A 20,763-nucleotide genomic window follows, 5' to 3' on the forward strand; every position below is an offset into this window, starting at 1 on the left:
ATTAGGATAACTAATTTACATAAAGGTGCAATGCGTTCTCGACCGCTAATTCAGCTATCCGAGTTCGAGTCCCGCTCAGTGCTGAAATAATTTCAACGCCGCTGCAATACGAGCTTAATTTATTTATTTGTACACATTTAGTTATCAGATTATATTTATTTGTTTTTATTCAGATGTTGAAAGGCGATTTGATTGATCAGGAACAGTGGGGTAAATTTTGACCCGATCAAACCGCCACCACAGTCAATCCACAGTCAACACATGGAGCGTAGCATAGAGTCATCGACGACTGGACTGCGGTATGTACTTAAGTATTAAATGTAAGTTTATGTGTAAGTCAAAAACGTCCAAGTAACGATATCGATTCATTTATTCGTTATTTAGTTGAATAAACACCTAAGTAATATGTTTTAGTATATGCCAGTTAGTTGTTTTATTTTCCAGTTCCTTTTTTTTTTTTTTTTTGTAAACGATTTTATAACATCTTATCCATATTAGACTTTGTTGTAGACAGAAAATGCTTTGATAAGCAGAAGCATAATACTTAATTGATACCTCAAGCGTAACCATTCTGTTAGGTAAAGAATTGGGGTGTGTATATGTAAATTTATAGCATCACTCATTGATCAGGCCATATATGATTTCTGAGGTCTCATTCGGGAGGGTAATAGCTGTCGATCACGAGTCCAATACGTGATCCAAGACCACGGTAAATCATATACACGTTCTCTTTGCTAGTTGTTATACGCTTAATTGAAAACGATTAAGGTAAATAGATGATTACAGTAACTATGTATAGTGGCATAAAGTTCTACACACAAATAGGAATCCGTGGTCATTTTATTTCAATGAAAAAACGCCCGACATTTATTTTTTGTCCTTGGTAGAGAAGATTAGTTAATTATTATATTCTCAAGAAACGGTAGAATGAACTGGGTAACTACAGTGAATAGTGTTTGAAACTGTATATCTATATAGAATTCTTTACAAACGGAAATATTATGTTAAACCTAACAAAGAACCAATCTTCACCCAATAGAACAGGCGGATTCTTTGGCTATTTTTCAGCCAACAGTTTTCTTTTCATCGCCGTTGCTCCATTTTCTCTTTACCTCCGTTACTCTGTTTTCTTTTTCTTGTTGACCCTGCAGGCCAGAGCCAGCAGCTTTTTCGAGACCCAGAAGAGAGTGAAGATTCCCACGTGGACTACAACCAGGACGTCCAGACACAGATACTCGATCCAGGAGAGGTCTGCCCCCGGAGACCGGAGGGCTGGTGCCCCACGGTGTCGAATCACGTACTCTGTCCACCAGACGGCGCGGTCGATCGGCGTCTCCTTCTGATCACGAAGAAGGAGAGATGCCTTCCCAATAGCTTTCGCGTACCTGCAAGGGGAGATGACCAAAGACATGCTAGAGGTACTAAGGGATCAACAGGTAATTATAAAATTGACAGTCTCTTCCTCTAAAATCAAAAGTGTCACCGTCTATATTGTCTAGGTTTATCAGTTACAAATTTGACCTTCCCCCTCTATTAATTAGAAATCTGATGTTCTTCGTAATCTAGGTCTCTGACATTCTGAGATTCTCTTCTCCCCTTAAGTGAAACAGTTTCATTCTACATATTCTAGTTTTCTCACTTAGAAATTTGACCTTCACCCCCATTGCAGTTAGAAATCTGACGTTCTATATCATCTAGGTTTCTCGCTTAGAAACGTGACGTTGTTTGTAACCCAGGTTTCTCACTTGGGGTTGTTGATGATTTCGTTCAGCGAGTCAACCACAAGAGGCACCGTCAGTTCCTTCAGATTGAGGGCGATGCCAAACCCGGCCTTCTGGAGTTCGGCCGCGACTTTGGGCTGGTCGAAGAAGACCGGGATTGCAAGGACAGGTTTGCTGTGATATATAGCTTCTTGTGAGCTCAGCCGTCCTCCATGAGTAATGAAGACCTTGACTTTAGGGTGAGCTGTTTAGATAGAAAGAAAAAGTGGATCTATCGGAGATGGTAGTCACAGTCTTAATGAAAAACATACGTGAATCCTTTCGATGTTGAGCTCCTTAGACAAAGTGCACATCTTAGGAAGAAAACAAAAGTGAATCGTTTCAGTATTGAGCTGTTTAGATAGACAAATCTAATCTTTAAGAGACGGAAGTCACAGTCATTGAGAGAAAACAAATTTAAATCGTTTCAGTATTGAGATGTTTAGACAAGCAAAATAGAGATGGAGGTCACAGTATTAGAAACAAATGTGAATCGTGTGAAACTTCGAAGTAAACAAACCTAAAACATCCTGTTGCGGAAGCCACTTGCGAATGATAACGTTGTCAGGAAGACCCTCTAGTTCTTTCTCAAATTTCCAGATGACTCTCTGTTTCATTTTGGTGAAAGCTTCTATCATGATGTTGCGGAAATTCTCTGACATAAATTCACTTCTAACTACAGACCCTAAACTAAAGTAGATCACATCATGTTCAGCTTCTTCTATCCATTGAGCGACGTCCTGAAACAGTACATGTTTGTTAACGATAGAGTCGGTTTTAAAACAAGAATATTAACATAAGAAGGCGCTAGAATGAGGGGGGAAACAATGGGTCGTGAATGGGAATGAAATGGGTGGGAGTGGGTACGTGCCTTTTGACTGGCTACCCCCCTTATAAGGGGGATAAGGCCCTTGGTATATAAATAGATTAATACAACTCCAGGACCCTTTGGAAGACCTACCCGAGGAAGAGGTTTCCCTGGCCGGCAGTGCATGGCTCCTACTTCGATCTGGGACGGGAGGAGCGGTTGAGTCATGCCCAGACTGTAGTGGCTGTTGATTAAGGATAAACTCACATTCTTCTCCAGCTCCAATATTGGTGGAAGATCGGGGAAATGCTTGTTGATCTGCAGAGGGATAGGTATGGGTTTAGGGCACGAGGGAGGAAGACGACCTGGGTAATAAGCACTAATGGGTGCAACCAATTTCGCAAATCATACTGGGAAGAAATGTTACCAGTGGTGTGCTTCAAGGCTCAGTACTTGTCCCCAAGGTACCCTTAAACAAAAGGGCTTTTCTAAAGTAATAATATTAATGAAAATTAAAATTAATTCGAATAATAGGTATTAACATATCCACAGTCTACTGTAGCTCTAGAAAAAATAACTTTAATATTGATCAAACCCTTTATCATTGGCCTCTGTCGCTATATGAAAACTTAAAATCGAGGGAGGGATAGAGAGTTTTTTGAAAATGTGCCAAGGTAATATTTTCTCAAGTTACTGTTCTTTACACAGAAGTCGGTAACATTACTAATTGGACACCATAACGTACAAAGTAATATTTACAACAAATGCAAAGCAGGGCAAAAAGATATGTACAGCGTTGAAACAGTATAAAGAAAAATGGTAATTTCTCGGCCACGACTTTGAGGAACTTGATAAACGGCACACTAGGCTTTTCTAGCTAGCATGCTAGTTGCTTTGGCTACTTCGTTTGAGTACATACGGCTTCAGTGACGATGTTTTTTTTTCTTCTAATTTCCAAAAGTCAAATTACTCCTGCGTGAAGCTGAATAAAGAATTAACAAATGCTAAACCCATACGAAAGTTACACACATCGTTGAGATGCTCTTACGGAAGTCTATACTCCATTCCAATAAGAAATGACACTCGATTTTTGCCCTGCAGCTCGGTACGGTTGGTAGTCCTGCAGACTACTGCTCCACACAGGCACCAGCGACACGCAAATTTCTCACCTCCTTCAGAAAATATTATATCTCTCCACTTTGTTCATAAGATAGGAATTTTTTTATTCAATCATAAGAAAGGGCAGTTATTCTACAACTACAATAAATTTTTCAAAAATTGATAGGGTAAGAAACCAAGTAGTTATGTGGAGTTGAAATCAAAGAAAAGAAATGATCGGTTTATACACATCTTTACTTACTATCGATGTTTACAGCAATTATGATATCAAGCGTAGAATAAAACATGTGTTTTACATAAATAACCTCTGAACACGATGGTATATTTAGATATTACACAGAAAGCCATAATATATATATATATATATATATATATATATATATATATACACATATATATATATATATATATGTATATATATATATATATAATTTTGTCATGACGCTTGTGAGGTGAGGGAGGGAGGGATGGTAGTTGTTAACTCCTTCCAGCCTCCTCCTCCTCCTCCTTCTAACTTATTCATAATTTATTACGAGAATGTATTCGTTTTCCATCATTTTTACCCGAGACTATTTTTGTGTAATGTGAATTTATCAGTAATCTGTGGAGACGTTAGGTAGATTATTTGAGTGTACTCAAAATGGTAAAAAATAGAGTTATATTATAAGTAAAATGAATACCTTCTCATATTAATTAAATGATGAATAAGTTGGAAGGAGGAAGGGGGAAGGATTGATAAAAATCATCAATCTAAAATTGAATGGTTTTCTATGTAAAATCTGAATGCACCATCGTGTTTAGGAGTTGTTTTTATAGAACAAATGTTTTATTCTATACTTGTTATCATATTTGCTGTAAACATCGATTGTAAGTAAAGATGTGTATAAACTGATGATTTCTTTTCCTTGAATTCAACTCCACATGATTACTTAGTTTCTTACCCAATCGAGTAAAAAAAAAAAAAAAAAAAAAATATATATATATATATATATATATATATATATATATATATATATATATATATATATATATATATATATATATATATAGTTGTAGAATGCCTGTTCTTTCTAATGATTGAAACCAGATTTTCCTATCTTATGAACAAAATGGAGAAATATATTTTCTGTAGGAGGTGAGGAATTTGCGTGCCACTGGTGCCTATGTGGAGCAGGGAGTCTACAGGACTACCAACTAAGCCGAGCTGCACGGCAGAAATCGATGTAACTTATTATTGGAATGGAGTATAGAATATTGTAACCGAAGTCGTTGCTACTCAAACGAAGTTGTACAAACAAGTAGCATGCTAGCTTAGTGTGCCACTGTGGTGTACATGTACCCCACAAGCATACTTGTGCGTAAGGTGCAAGTTGATGCATGGTAGAATTGTGAGGTAGTTGATCTGACTCAATGGTCGGAGGTTAGAAAGGGTCACCGTAATTAGGTCGCGTCTGGTCAAGGCGTCAGATCGGTCTCTTGGATATATACCGCCTGCCCCGAGCGGGCAGGCCATTCAGATTAGAACAATTCAGTCAGTCAGTCTGACCTCTGCACTTGTAGCGCGTCACTAGGCCTTCGCGGTCGGTCCCCCAATTGGGGACCACGCCACGTCTGTCCTTAGGCCGACGCACTCGTATCTTAACTAGAATAAACTACACAAGCCAAACTGCGCATTACACTCCCTACGTCACCATCGCCCAGGTAACATACACCCGTATGTTACACCATCACCTTTAGGTAAACGGCAAAATATACCAACCTCTGGTTGAACCACTGGCACAGGACTCCAGTGTTTATAGATGAACCCGAATTGGATGCTCCCGAATATATTGACTGCTCTTTGAATCAGGCTCATGGGATGGTTCCACATGTACTGCATGCTTGGTGTGTAGGCTGGATTCAGGACATTCCCCATGACTGCACTGTGCATCTGCTCCATCCCTGTCCCACAGAGCACGATGAAAGGCATTTCATGCACGAAAGGATAAACAACCTAGCAAAGAAAGACGCCTTATGAACTAAGAAATAAATAATAACTAAGAAGTGAGTAAACAAAAACAAATGCAATTTGTAACAAATGCACGATTCCAGGTTCGTAAACTTACATGTGACTATGAGAATCAACACCGTGTGCAATCGAAACCTTTATTGGTACGACGTTTCGCTTGTTACAACTTTTTCAAGTACTTGAATGTACTTGAAAAAGCTGTAACAAGCGAAACATCGTACCAATAAAGGTTTCGATCTCACACGGTGTTGATTCTCACAGTCTTGTCGGCTTTTGCCTTTGTGTTTCAACATGTGACTACTTACGTCGTTCATGTAACAATCTATAACAATGACGTCGAATTCCTTTCTTTTGTTATATATGTCCTTGACCTCTTGCAGCTGGTAGAGGTTCCTGCCAAGGGCTTCGAAGATGAAAGCAGGTGGCACGAAACTTGCTCCAGGTTGGATAAGAAATTTAAAAACATTAAGGCTATCAAAGTCAGTTTCTTCCATTCCGTGCGTGAATTCATATATGTTTGGGTGTTTCGAAGATGGCGCCTGGTTGGTGAGCATTGTGATCTGTGTAAAAAGTAAAATAAATACCAAGTATCATCCTGCACAATTTATCAAACAACATTTTTGAATAAGGAGGAAAGAGAGTGAGAAAAAAACGAGAGAGAGAGATAAGGAGAGAGACAAACCTAGGCAAAAAAGAAAATCAGAGACAGAAAGACAGGCAGAAAGAGAAAGAGAGCGACTAACCTTATGCCCACGATCAGCAAGATTTGTTGCTAAAGCGATATGGAGAATCTTGTGGCTCCTGGTTGTGAACGGAAGGAGGAAGAGGATCTTGTAGGATCCTTCGGGAGGAGGCAGTGATGCCGAAGATAGGATCGGCAGAAGAGTCATCAGTGCGACAAGTTTCATCTGAAAAGATTCGTATATATATATATATATATATATATATATATATATATATATATAGATATATGTGTGTGTGTGTGTGTGTGTGTGTGTGTGTGTGTGTGTGTGTGTGTGTGTGTGTAAAAATAAAATGTTCAGAAGTTCATAGTTTTCTCAGAGAAGATGGTTCCCGCCACTCACTGATGTACGGTGTTTTGGTAACACATGGAATTCAAAGGACGAAGCGAGCAGAGCCGCAGGCCTATCCGCCACGTCAAAGCCGTGCCGCCGATTTTTTTTTTTTTTTTCTCAGCGATTTCTCAGGAAAGATGGCTCCCCCCAGTCACTCATGTACTGTATTTTGGGAACACATGGAATTCAAGGGACAGAGGCCCCTGGGCGCGAAAGCGCAGCTGGTCTAGCTCCCACGGCAAAGCTGGAACTACTTAATATTCTATAGATATATTACATATTATACATACACGTGTGTGTGTTTTTGTGCGTGTAAATGGGTAAGAGGCTGATCAAAATATGGAATACCTGTATAAGCTTGCCGTAGCCTCTCTTACAAACCAGCTCAGTGAAATTGTATATACTATTAAAAGAATTGCTGTTGTTATCAATCTAAATCGGACAGGAAACAGAAAATTCCTCAAGGGAACACGTCCCCTCCGGCACCATATTGGCTGAGTGATGACGTGACGGCAACGGAGACGACTGATTGGCCGAGAGCGATAACGTATCGTCAACGGAGACGACTTACTGGCTGAGAGCGGGCGGGGCCGGGGTGTCCGCGAGCTCGCTTCGCTCGGGGCCAAACCCCCGCGTAGCCTCTATAGACCATTGAGCTTTTGTACTGTGTCGCCTATATTTCAGGCCGCATATTCTGATTCTAAGTTTATTAAAAAATATAAAGAACAACAAACGATAAAGAAACATTTTTCTTTGTGTATATGTGCAGTAATGTCATTAGCATATAATAAACACAGACTAGAAATTCACGTATACATAGCTCCAGTTTAGACACCTATTATTCTGAAGAAAAAAAGCTCAAAGCATGAATTTATAAGCAAAAATATAATTCATTCAAATCGCGAGAGAGAGGGAGAGCGGGAGTGTCGAATGTTATATTTTGATCACCGACGTTATGACGTCACAGCATAGCCATGTCGCTTTCAGGTTAATTTTTTTTTAATAATCATAAGCAAGATGAGCCTTAGTAATTACCCTTCTTGAAAATTCACTGAGCTGAAGGACGAACTAAAAATAAAAATAATCGTAGGAGATAAGTCAACTGCCGTGAACATAAATTGATAAGATGCCACAGTATAAGAAAGGGCTGCCATATACTTTGGAAAAAGTATAAACTTATAAATAAGAGTCATGTGAGTTGTAGAAAAACATTATCATTAAATGCTTGGTAAGCATTTATTGAGCACGAATGAATAAAATAAAAGTTTATTGTATATACACAACAAGGATTGACAAATATCGGCTTCGTTATTTTCACAAAGAAAATTATGTTTTAGGTCGTGTTTGTTTCCTTGTTTATCAGCAACTTTAAGCCAAAAAAGTTGTTATTTCTATTTATGCACTTAATCTCTTATTTTATCATATAGTCTTATTCTTCTTCGTACTATCATTATTATTAACATTATTATTACTATTATTATTATTATTATCAAATTTGTGTCCCGGATAGAAGCGTTAGTCACTATCATATGCCGTCATGCACCTTACACGTGACCCAAGTGTGACGTCATGGATGTTGCACGTGAACCAAATGTGATGTCATGGATGTTGCACGTGAACTTTAAAACATTGTCTGCCAATCGTGTTCAGCAGAACTATGTAACTATGTATGTACATATGTATATGTAGGCCTATGTATGAATGTGCTTATGAATATACGTATGAATGTATGATGTGCGTATGCATGTGTGTAGGTATGTATTATATAGCCGTATGTATTGTGGTTGCACATGTATGTATATAAAGGGTGAAATTAACTGACTTGGCGGAGGTTTGTGCTTTCCGAGCACTAATATTTGGGCGGTGCAATACTTATAATGACAAAACTGTATTGGCGAAGCCATTATATAATTTTATGGATCATACTCTTATGTAGGTATGAAAACACACTAGTCTTTTTTCAACGTGACTTCGTGGAACAAATACTCGTAGTATGTTGGAAATTATATTTGAATATGCATAATAATGGTACAGTTTTTATAAGTATGTGTAATAGCAAATAGTCTAATGTATTTCATTGACACTAAATACATTTTTCGATCTAGTTATAACTACACACATACGTACTATAGACAATTCACTCAAAGAAACTCAGTCGATCCTGCGTTTTCGGTTGGTAGCCCTGCTTACCCTTCTGAGCAGGTTAAAACCCCAACCTTTCTTAAAATATATTTATATTTCTTCACTTAGTTCAGTGACTATAAGAGTTACACGAATTTCATGTACATCTAGGGATAAAGCAGTCCTGGTTCACCTATTTCAAAGCTTTCCATCTCGATTGTGGAAAGAAAGTAATAGCGAGTATAAGATAAGGAAGATAATTTTAATGTTTATACAGCATTTTACTTATCGTTGTGTCCAGTCATTATGAGGCTGGTTGTAAAATTTAACATGTCTTCTGTGATATAAAAGATTCATGAATATGACTATGCCTTCACATATCCCATAAAGTGACACATAAAAGAGAAAATAAAAGGTTTTTATGATTATTTTTTGATACTGGACGGGTGGCGGGAAGCACAGCGTCTTGCTCCCTCCCTCCACCCCTATCAATCTCATAAGTCAAAATTGAACATGACTTGAGTACATACCGCTCATGATTTTTCGCATCTCGATTAGTTTAGGGCTTCCATAATCTCATATTAATTATCTTCTTGAGTCATTGAATACGGTTGTACCAACGTATATGGTCGGAAGAGTGACACTCAGATCGGAAATTGAAATATTTAGATATGAAAAAGTGTGATCCGCCTCCACGTGGTGCATCCTGGAATCATAATAATTTACGGTTAAGTGGATAATGATTTTACCAACCGTAGCATTTCAATCACTCCCTATTGCAAGAGTTGGGGGAAGGGAGGGGATAGGTCTTCCATTACGCTCTGTGGTGTCAGAGATGCCCCTCATGAACTTATTTTATGGTGTCTCGTGAGTTGCATCGTAGCCAGACACCATTAGGAATTATTCCAACCTCTTTAAATTATTTCAATTATTACATTATCACAGAAAATTGTTACATATGTCAGTTACTGGTGTTATACATTACGATTATTTCCAATGTTCTTGTGTTTACTATAAATTTGGCCAATATATAATACTAATGACCCACTTTCGGAGAATAGGCTAAAGTAAAAAGATCCGTATATTTCGATCACTAACTGTGATCCTCTTCAGTAGATGTGATTACAGAGTGGAGAAAGGCATGCATTTATACAAAAGTAGTGAGGTAAGCAGGTAGGGACGGGGGCTCAGTTCACGTGTCCGGCGCTACGTGGACATTGGTGGATTTTGTCCACTATTAATGAAGGGGGTAGCCTTCTATTTATAGCTAAGGAAGTTATACAATCTGGTGACCATTGGCCATAGGAAATATTATAATTAGGAAAGTTATTAGTTAAAGAGGATTCTATTATTTTTCTTCTAAAACTGCACTTAGATATATAAATTATTTCAGCGTCGTCCCAATTTATTCGATGGTTTTTATTGGCGACATGCTGAAATACGGCGGAATTTTCCTGTCCATATTTAACAGAGTTCTTGTGCTCTTTGATCCTAGTGGTGAAGTCTTTGCCTGTTTGTCCCCAATATACATCATTGCAATCTAAACAAAGTAACTTATAAACTCGAGGAGTTGTATTACTCTTTGATCTGTGATGTATATTGACAACTTTGTTGAACAAATTATTGGGATAATTGAAGATAAAATTGACTTTGTCTTTTGGTGACAATTGAGACATATCATTGATTGATTTATTATATGGTCATTTTATTGTCGGCTAATATTTATTCGAAGATTCATATGCCGTAATTAGTCAGTAATTATCACATAGATTGTTACATATTTTGTTTCCAATATTCTTGTGTTTATTATATATTTGGCTAATATATGTTCAAAGATTCATATACAGTAATTATCCAGGACTTAATTTATTTACCAGATGCGTTTGAGTCATTGTAGTTTATCATTACAAAGCGGGTGTTATTCTAGAACGTTCAATGTGACTATAGTAATAGGTGAGGCCCAACAATAATATGCCTGTTGCATATATACAGGCCATCCTTTTTCATTGTCCAGGGATATCACCACAGAGTTAACATGGGAATTTTTGAAGTTTCATCTCGCCCGCTCTCACAACAACTTGTATGTTTTTGCTTCTACATCACAACTCCAACAACTTTTCTTAGTAATGTTTCTTGCGGAAATTAATATTAAGGGATAGTGAAAAAAAATAATTCCCGCTACCCGTCAAAGTGCCAATTTTGTGAAGAGTATCACCGACAATTTTTTTGTGAAACATATGTTTTTTTTCCTATTCTAACCTAACCTACATAACCTAACTCATCCGTGCAGGGACAGACGTACATCTATGGTCAGGCCAGACACCGCTTAGATGGCGGGTGAGCGAGAAGAATGCGGGGATTATTTTTTCACCATCCCTTAATATAAATTTCCGGCAGAAACGTTACCAAGAAAAGCTGTTGGAGTTGCTGTAATATAGATGCAAGAAATATACAAATGGCTTTACGATCGGATGATAAGAAAATTCACAAATACCTCAACCTACACACAGGTAATGCATACGCCAATATGAAAAAAAACTTGCTTACCGTAGTTTGACAACTGAGACGTTGAACACTTAAAGCCAATGTTAGGTTTAGTGGAAATTGCCTATATTTTCTTTCGTTCGTCCACGTTGGTTAAAGTGAACAAATTAGATACGATTAAATGAGGTGAACAAGTATTCGACCAATGTCGACTAAGCAACATAGGTGACGTTCAGCACTTGAGATGACTACTTGTCCTACCTTCGACCACAATGATGGGTTTCCTCGTGTGTTCTCACATACAGATACTTGAATGCAAAGAAAAATGCTCATGCATCGAGGAGGCGATTCTGTGTTAAAAAAAATAATCTCAGATTTTTGATAGATTTCGATATCGCTTCGAGGTAAACAGATAAATCAGATCCAGGAGCACAGCAGTTCTCGAGTTTATCTGAATTAGCAAGTCTGAGAAAAATCTTGAGACTTAAGTATCTGACTCAAGTACCAATATAGCTACTTCTAAAGGTTAATAAACCTTTGTCAATGCATAAGAATAGACTAATATATATCTATATATTTTAATCAATTTCTCTATGTATGCAATTTCGGAGGAAGAAGGGCTCGGTAAGTAATGCATATAATAATTAGTCAAAGGAAATGTGGACAAGGTGTGACTATTGGCTACATAATCCCCTCCCTAGTGACAAGGAAGGAGGAACGATACAGATTTGGTTTGCTTCAAGGTGGTGAGTGAAGTATCCTTTCCTGCTGGAGGAGGTAGCTGCGGTCGCGTGGAGATAGGGCTGCTTGACACGGTCGATAGCGACGACCTCGGCCTGTCCGTTTCTGTCAATGGTATATACACACACACACACACACACACACACACACACACACATATATATATATATATATATATATATATATATATATATATATATGTATATATATATCAAACTATCAAAAATAAATAATACGAAAATCGACTAAAACATATGAATCTGTTTTCCCTAAAAAAGCGTAGACTCAGAGGTGACTTGACACAGGTCTTTAAGATTCTAAAGGGAATTGACAACATCAAAAGTGACAAAATTTTCACATTGAATGAGAATCAGACAAGAAACAATGGTCTCAAACTGTCCGGAAATAGATTCAATTTGGAAGTAGGTAGAAACAACTTTGCCAACCGTGTAGTTAATGAATGGAATAAACTTCCTGCACAGGTAGTGCAATGTAGTTCAGTTCTAAGCTTTAAGAATCATTCAGATAAACACCTAAGCAAGATGCTGTAATGATTATAATTCATTTCATATTAATTGTTTTTGTTTTGTTATAATTTGTCTGTTTGATTTTCATTTATTATTAGTTATATGTTAATTGATTATTATTTACTATTTACCTGTTTGTTTATTATTTAACTATACCTATGCATTTATTTATGTATTTTATTTGTTATTTACATCATTATAGTTTTTTATTTATTATTTTATTATTATTATGATTTTTTTCGCATCCGACCTAGATATGGACCAAAAGGTCTCCTGTCGGCATGCTCCGCCTTTGTAATCCTTTGTAAAGTAGGTAGATAGAGGGGTGGGTGGCGAGAAATTCATTTTTACGAGTTAGATGTTTTGAAAACAATAGCCGAGATGGAGTTGCAGAGTTGCATAATCTCACTCATCGTTTGAAGTTTGTAAACACAGCTACGGTATCGATATTGGCGCTGATGTGACGAAATGTAAACACTAAGCCATTCCACTTCGAGACCAAGATTGCTTGCGTAAGCAGTATTGCTTGAGATGGTGTAACAGTCTTTCTGATTGGAGAAGGGTGGAGGAGGAGAAAAAAATTATTGGTGCATTGGGTGAGAAGTCACGCCTTAAGGGGAGGCACTTATTTGTAACGGTCAAAATTATTGGATGAATTAAGTAGTGACGTTGGAGCAGAGTTGGCTTGGTGAGTGGACTGGGGATCCCAGGCGGGTGTCCTCTGGTGTACCTAATACTAAACAGTGTAGAAGTACAGCGAAGAAAATCAAGAAAACATTTCCAATTTTTTAAATATCCTACGAGCAGCATATATTAAGTGGAACTTGACTAAGTAGGATGAACTGAGGCATGGGGCCTACAGATGAGTGACTAACTTACATTAAGACAATGATGAAAAGAAATTGAAGGTGAAGAAAGAATACAAAATAATTTAAAGGAACAGTTAACAGAATTAAACCAAAAATTACGGAGAGAAGGGAACTGAAAGTGGTGTGGTCAACTCTTCTTTACCGAATCTACTCTAATAAACACGTGTGTGCAAGTGTCTAGGTCTTGGCTTATAAGCCTTGGAGGGTAACGTACGAGGTTGCACAGGCTGAAGAGGGCGCATGCGTTCCATGAGATAGGCCGCGAAGTCTTGGATGCTGCAGGGCTTAGAGTCAGGTGCAGGGGCTAGGAGCTGGCAAGGTAACCTGAACGTTGTGCCATATACGAGCTCTGCAGAGGAGTGGTGCAAGTCTTCCTTCAGTGAAGTGCGTATGCCAATAAGGACGAGAAGAAGTACTTGTGACCAATCATCACGTTGAGCTGAGGCTGCTAGGGAAGACTTGAGTTGACGGTGAAATGGTTAAACGGTACCATTTGCTTGCGGATTATATCTAGCAGTTATAAAGCATTGGATGCCAAAAAGCGTCATCACCTTGGTCCATACGATTGATTTAAACTGGCTGCCACGGTCGGAAATTAAGTTGAGAGGGACACCGAATGTGGAGATCCACGTGTTGGTGAAGGCGCGGGCAACGGAGTCCGTAGAAATCTCAGGCCACCGTGGGTAACGGTCGACGCAGTTAAAGATGTACCAGTGATTGTCAGAGAAGGGCAGTGGACCGACAAGATCTACATGAACGTGTTCGAAACTTGTAGAAACTGGAGTGAAAGTGGCTGCAGGAGAACATGTGTGACACGATACCTTGGAATTTTGACATTTGACGCATGTGTGTGTCCAGTATTTGACGTCCTTGTTGATGTCAGACCATATGAAACGTGGTGTTATCATCTGCTGGGTTGCTCGGATGCCAGGGTGGGAGAGATCGTGCAGCTGACGAAAATTTTGATAACGCTGAGTCTTCGGCAGGAAAGGCCGCTAAGTATCAGTGGAAACGTCAGCGTAAATGTGTACTTGAGTACCTGGAAGTTGGATCTTCTTCACTTGCAATGCAGCGTTGCCCAGTAGTTAATGCAGCTCAGCATCGTCAGTCTGGTCGGTAGCAATGGCAGCAAATTCCATGAAAAAGAGGATGTGTCAGCAGAGATGTTGCGGGAGAGGGCATCAACTGAAGTGCTGTCGGCACATTTCATGTACCGCAAGACTGTGGTGAACTGAGAAATGAAATGGGTATGCCATAGCTGTCGTGGTGAGCAGGAGGTCTTGTTATTGAGAAACGAGGTAGTGAGAGGCCCGTGGTCGGTGTAAATATGAAATATCCGACCTTCCACGAAATAGCGAAAGTGCTTGATCGCCTTGTAGATGAAAAGTAGTTCTCTGCCGTGAGTGCTGCATATAGATTCCGCGTTGATGAACTTTTTAATGAAGAATGCAAGCGGTTTCCAACCTCCGTCGACATGCTACTGCAGGACTGCCCCAATACTAATGCCAGGAGCGTCTGTAGCGATTGAGATGTAGGCATCTAGGTTGGGGAAGCAGAGCGGAGAGGCGTCTCTGAGAGCGTGTTTAGCTGTGTTAAAGGCTTCATCAATTTCTGGAGTCCAGGCGAAGGTGACATATTGACCTCTTTTGCATGGATTGATCATTGCGAAAAGAGGATGAAATACTAGTGAACAATTAGGGATGAAGTGATTGTAAAAATTCGCCATCCCGAGGAACTCCTTGAGCTGGCGCTGCGTGCTAGGCTTGGGGAATCGCTGGATGGGTTAGCACTTATCTTGCAATGGATCGGTGCTGTCGGAATTGGCAGTCTGGCCAAGGAAGGTGAATTAGAAAACACCACGGATCCGTCGAAGTTGTCTTGCACCCCGTAGTTTTGCAGACGGGTTAAGACTTGCTGGTAGTGTGTCTCTGGGTCTGAACTGGCTAGATCAATCCTGGAGAAATTGCTGCAGCCAGAGAGTTGAGAGGAGAACTCCTGAATGTTTGGAACTGGATATCTGTCTTCGACAGTGCGAGAGTTGAGGACACGGTAATCTCACCATACTCGTATGTCGCCATTCTTCTTATGCACTATGTGGAGTGCAGAAGACCAGTTGCTGGAAATGGGCCGTATGATGCCTTGTCCCATGAGGGACTGGAACTCTGCCTTGGCTCGTTTTAGACGCCCAGGAGTCAAGCGGCGAGCCTTGGCGTGAGTTGGTGGTCCGGTGGTTTCGATGTGATGTGCGACAGGGTCTCTGGTGTAGCGTTTTAAACGTAGGGCTACACAACCCCGAAAATCGGAGGCAATACCGGTTGATGTTTTTGGGGGAGGCAGGACATTGACGTCTGAACCAGAGTCGATCAGAAACTTCGTCTTGGAAAGAGAGTCAGATGGAGCAGTGCTGACGAGGAGTTACGAACATGCACCGCCAATACTCGCTGTTGGCGTTTAAAGTCTTAGGGTAGGTACATGGTGCATTACACTTGATAGCGTCTTTTCCTAAACGTGCGGTGGTAGAAGCATATTGCAGAAGGGTACTTAAAGTTACTCCTAGAACATGGACGTCGCCGGAAGCAATGGGAGGGTGAGCGGGAACGTGAATATTCGTTGAGCTGTTTCTGGATGTCTTTGACTTGCAGAGAGAGCTGAGAGACAAGCTCAGCTAGCTGCTTGGTGTCATATTAAAGAGTGATGCTTGGAACTCGTTAGCAAGTGTGGTATCCTCGTCTGTTGAGAGTTTGTTCTTGAGAGTGAAAAGGATGTTTTGAATTGTTGGAGGCAGTCGTTGTTAGAACAGCTGCTTAAACAGGTCCTTGTCGAAGGAATCGAATTTGTCTGCCAGTAGTATCTTCATGTGACGAAGGAGGTCGGAGGGTCTCTCATTCCTGAGCTCTTCCTTTGACTGGAGCTCTTGAAGACAATTAGCCTTAGTAGACTGCAGGCGGACCTTGAGGTCTTCATAAGGAGTGGCAGAAATACTGATGGCACCAGTAACTTGCGAGAGGATGTCAGGCGGCAGAACTGACGCTGTATGGGAGAACTTGGTGAGACTGACAGTTATCGTAGAGGGCTTGGAGTCGCGTTGTAAAATGGAAAATTACATTACAAAGGATTACAAAGACGGAGCATGCCGACAGGAGACCTTTTGGTCCATATCTAGGTCGGATGCGAAAAAAATCATAATAATAACAATAAATGAATAAATAAAAACTATAATAATGTAAGTATCAAATAAAATACATAAACGCATAGGTACAGTCAAGTATCAAACGTAAATAGTAAATAATAATAAATTGACATATAACTAATAATAAATGAGAATCAAATAGACAAATGATAACAAAACAAAAACAAATAATATAAAATAAATTATAATCATTACAGCATCTTGCTTAGGTGTTTATCTAAATGATTTTTAAAGCTTCGAACTGAACTACATTGCACTGCCTCTGCAGGAAGTTTATTCCATTCATTAACTACACGGTTGACGAAGTTGTTTCTACCCACTTCCAAATTGAATCTATTTCCGGACAGTTTGAGACCATTGTTTCTTGTCTGATTCTCATTCAGTGTGAAAATTTGGTCACTTTTGATGTTGTCAATTCCCTTTAGAATCTTAAAGACCTGTATCAAGTCACCTCTGAGTCTACGCTTTTTTAGGGAAAACAGATTCATATGTTTTAGTCGATTGTCGTATGATTTATTTTTGATATTTGGAATCAGTTTTGTGGCTCGCCGTTGTACTCTCCAGTTTGTCAATGTCTTTAATGAGATTCGGTGACCATACGGAAACAGCATATTCCAAATGTGGACGAACTAACGATTTATATAGCTTGTTAATGAGTGATGGACTTTTGAAGTCAAAAGATCGCGCAATCAGTCCCAGAATCTTATTTGCTTTCTCAGAGGCTGAAATACACTGCTTGGATGATTTGAAATCGTTACTGATAATTAAGCCGAGATCTTTTTCACTATTCACTTTTGTTAACGAATTTCCAAATAACTTGTAATCGTGCTTACTGTTATTTTTACCTATGTGTATTACCTTGCATTTACTTGTGTTAAATTTCATTAGCCACTTTTCAGACCATTGCTGTAATTTATCTAAATCTTCTTGAATATCTAATTGGTTTAAGTGATCATTTGCCATTCCGCACAGTTTTGTATCATCAGCAAATTTGGAAACAGTAGATTTTAGTCCATGGTCTATATCATTTTTATATACTATGAATAGAAGTGGCCCAAGAACGGAACCCTGAGGAACTCCACTTGTAACACTTTTCCATCTAGAAGTTTTTCCATTTAAAACAACTCTCTGTTTTCGATCATTTAACCAATTACTAGTCCAACTTAATAGGCTACCACTTATTCCGTGTGAAGCTAATTTAGTAAGTAGTCTTTCGTGTGGGACGGTATCAAAAGCGTTTGCAAAGTCTAGATATATTCAATCGATATTGTTTCTTTTGTCATAACTCGAGATAACTGTATTGTACAATTCGAGTAAGTTAGTCACGCAAGAACGTTTCCGTCTGAAACCATGCTGGCTATCATTTATCAAACGGTTACTTTCTAAATGATGTTCGATAGCATCTCTGAATGGGTCCTGACTGCAAAATGTAGGCGCTCGAAAGGCGACTGAAGCTGTCATCTCGTCTGGTATCGTTGTGGTTGTACTTTCCAACGTGGCTGGTGAGTGTATGGTACTACATGTAGCAGGATATCTGAGGGCCGTAGCGGAAATGTCTGAGAACACATATATCCTGGACACTAGAATACACAAATATCCTGTACACAAGAACACAAATATCCTGGCACTAAAATGCATAAATATCGTGGACACTAAAACACATACCGTGGGTACTGTTACGCGGTGGTAACGGTCGCGAAATATTCGTGGAACAGCGTAGAAAAATAGGAAGTAGTCGGTGAATCTGTTGCAAATAGCGATCACAACTTAGTTAGATTCAAACTCCTAAACAATTTTAGAATAGATACTTGTGTTTCTAAAATACCCGATTTCAGTAAAGCTCAGTTCATAGGACTACGTCAGGAGCTTCAGCTTACAGATTGGGAGGCAAAATTAAACGAAAGACCTGTAGATCAGATGTGGGAAATATTTCAAAATACGCTCACTAAGATGATTCAAACTTACATTCCTTTTAAGGACAGACGTCCCCCAAATCAGGCTCGCCCAAAGTGGCTCGACAAAGAAACTGAAAAAAGTATTGGTAAAAAGAGACAGGCTTATAAGAAATATAAGTGCTCGGGTGCATCTAATGACTATTAAAATTATGTATCAATACAGAGAGATTTAAAAAAGACAATAAGGAAAAGAAAACGACAATACGAAATGAACATCGCTGAGAAATCCAAAGAGAATCCCAAAGAATTCTATAGTTACATTAGAGATAAAAAGGTTGTTAGGAATCACATTGGTCCACTATTATCTGCTGATGGTCAACTTGAATATTCAAATGAAGGAATGTGTAATATCTTAAACAATTATTTTAGCTCGGTATTCGTAAACGAAACACCTCAAAGTGAATTCCAAACTGAAATCTGTGAAAAGTCTGGGGTAAACTTACTCACTACGGTAAATATAACAAAAGAAAAAATTAAAAGTTGTATAGACAAACTCAAAGTTAATAAAACACCAGGGCCTGACGGTTGGCATCCAAGAATCTTAAAGGAAATGAAAAATGAGATTGTTGTTCCATTAGAAATTATTTTCAAGAAATCCATCATATCCGGAGATGTCCCAAGAGAATGGAAGCTAGCTAACGTTACTCCCATATTCAAAAAAGGTGACAAAAAGAAACCAAATAACTATAGGCCTATAAGTTTGACTTCAATCGTAGGACAAATAATGGAAACTATCATCAGAGATGCTATGGAACATCATTTAGAAAGTAACCGTTTGATAAATGATAGCCAGCATGGTTTCAGACGGAAACGTTCTTGCGTGACTAACTTACTCGAATTCTACAACACAGTTATCTCGAATTATGACAAAAGAAACAATATAGATTTAATATATCTAGACTTTGCAAAAGCTTTTGATACCGTCCCACACGAAAGACTACTTACTAAATTAGCTTTGCATGGAATAAGTGGTAGCCTATTAGGTTGGACTAGTAATTGGCTGAATGATCGAAAACAGAGAGTTGTTTTAAATGGAAAAACTTCTGGATGGAAAAGTGTTGCAAGTGGAGTTCCTCAGGGTTCCGTTCTTGGGCCACTTCTATTCATAGTATATATAAATGATATAGACCATGGACTAAAATCTACTGTTTCCAAATTTGCTGATGATACAAAACTGTGCGGAGTGGCAAATGATCACTCAAACCAATTAGATATTCAAGTAGATTTAGATAAATTACAGCAATGGTCTGAAAAGTGGCTAATGAAATTTAACACAAGTAAATGCAAGGTAATGCACATAGGTAAAAATAACAGTAAGTACGATTACAAGTTATTTGGAAATTCGTTAACAAAAGTGGATAGTGAAAAAGATCTCGGCGTAATTATCAGTAACGACCTCAAATCATCCAAGCAGTGTATTTCAGCCTCTGAGAAAGCAAATAAGATTCTGGGACTGATTGTGCGATCTTTTGATTTCGAAAGTCCATCACTCATTAACAAGCTATATAAATCGTTAGTTCGTCCACATTTGGAATATGCTGTTTCCGTATGGTCACCGAATCTCATTAAAGACATTGACAGACTGGAAAAAGTACAACGGCGAGCCACAAAACTGATTCCAAATATCAAAAATAAATCATACGAAAATCGACTAAAACACATGAATCTGTTTTCCCTAAAAAAGCGTAGACTCAGAGGTGACTTGATACAGGTCTTTAAGATTTTAAAGGGAATTGACATCATCAAAAGTGGACCAAAATTTTCACATTGAATGAGAATCAGACAAGAAACAATGGTCTCAAACTATCCCGGAAATAGATTCAATTTTGGAAAGTGGGTAGAAACAACTTTGCCAACCGTGTAGTAAATGAATGGAATAAACTTCCTGCACAGGTAGTGCAATGTAGTTCAGTTCGAAGCTTAAAGAATCAGTTAGATAAATACCGAAGTAAGATGCTGTAATGATTATAATTTATCTTATACTATTTGCTTTTGTTTTGTTATCATTTGTCTGTCTGATTTTCATTTATTATTAGTTATATGTCAATTTATCATTATTTACTATTTACCTGTTTGTTTATTATTTAACTATACCTATGCATTTA

The 20,763-nt window shown here is 38.6% G+C and overlaps 1 protein-coding gene across 2 annotated transcripts; it reads right to left on the minus strand.

Moving 5' to 3' along the window:
* Window positions 1-310: 310 nt before the first annotated feature.
* LOC143026422 (UDP-glucosyltransferase 2-like) lies at window positions 311-11,716 on the minus strand. 2 transcript variants are annotated; one of them, XM_076186762.1, is made up of 8 exons: window positions 11,638-11,716; window positions 6,439-6,603; window positions 6,001-6,255; window positions 5,447-5,680; window positions 2,722-2,886; window positions 2,281-2,500; window positions 1,746-1,965; window positions 311-1,385 (listed from the first exon to the last, which is right to left on the minus strand). In XM_076186762.1, exons 1-8 carry the CDS (start codon window positions 11,707-11,709, stop codon window positions 1,118-1,120), a joined length of 1,599 nt encoding a protein of 532 aa, XP_076042877.1. In that variant the 5' UTR covers window positions 11,710-11,716; the 3' UTR covers window positions 311-1,117. The 2 variants fall into 2 exon arrangements, with proteins under 2 accessions (XP_076042877.1, XP_076042878.1); XM_076186763.1 differs by lacking the exon at window positions 11,638-11,716 and adding an exon at window positions 11,440-11,631 and having other exon boundaries at window positions 313-1,385.
* Between the last annotated feature and the right edge of the window lie 9,047 nt (window positions 11,717-20,763).

The sequence above is a fragment of the Oratosquilla oratoria genome, chromosome 6, assembly GCF_046742065.1.
Source record: "Oratosquilla oratoria isolate Oo_2021 chromosome 6, ASM4674206v1, whole genome shotgun sequence".
NCBI classification, from domain to species: Eukaryota; Metazoa; Arthropoda; class Malacostraca; order Stomatopoda; family Squillidae; genus Oratosquilla; species Oratosquilla oratoria.

Bases quoted from the DNA above. Each gene is read 5' to 3' on its own strand.
- LOC143026422 (XM_076186762.1), bottom strand. From the start codon at position 11,709: ATGAGCATTTTTCTTTGCATTCAAGTATCTGTATGTGAGAACACACGA. The intron at 2,501-2,721 runs GTAGGTCTTCCA...GTACTGTTTCAG, and splicing joins CAGGGAAACCTCTTCCTCGG to GACGTCGCTCAATGGATAGA. The intron at 1,386-1,745 runs GTGAGAAACCTG...CTCCCCTTGCAG, and splicing joins GAAATCATCAACAACCCCAA to GTACGCGAAAGCTATTGGGA.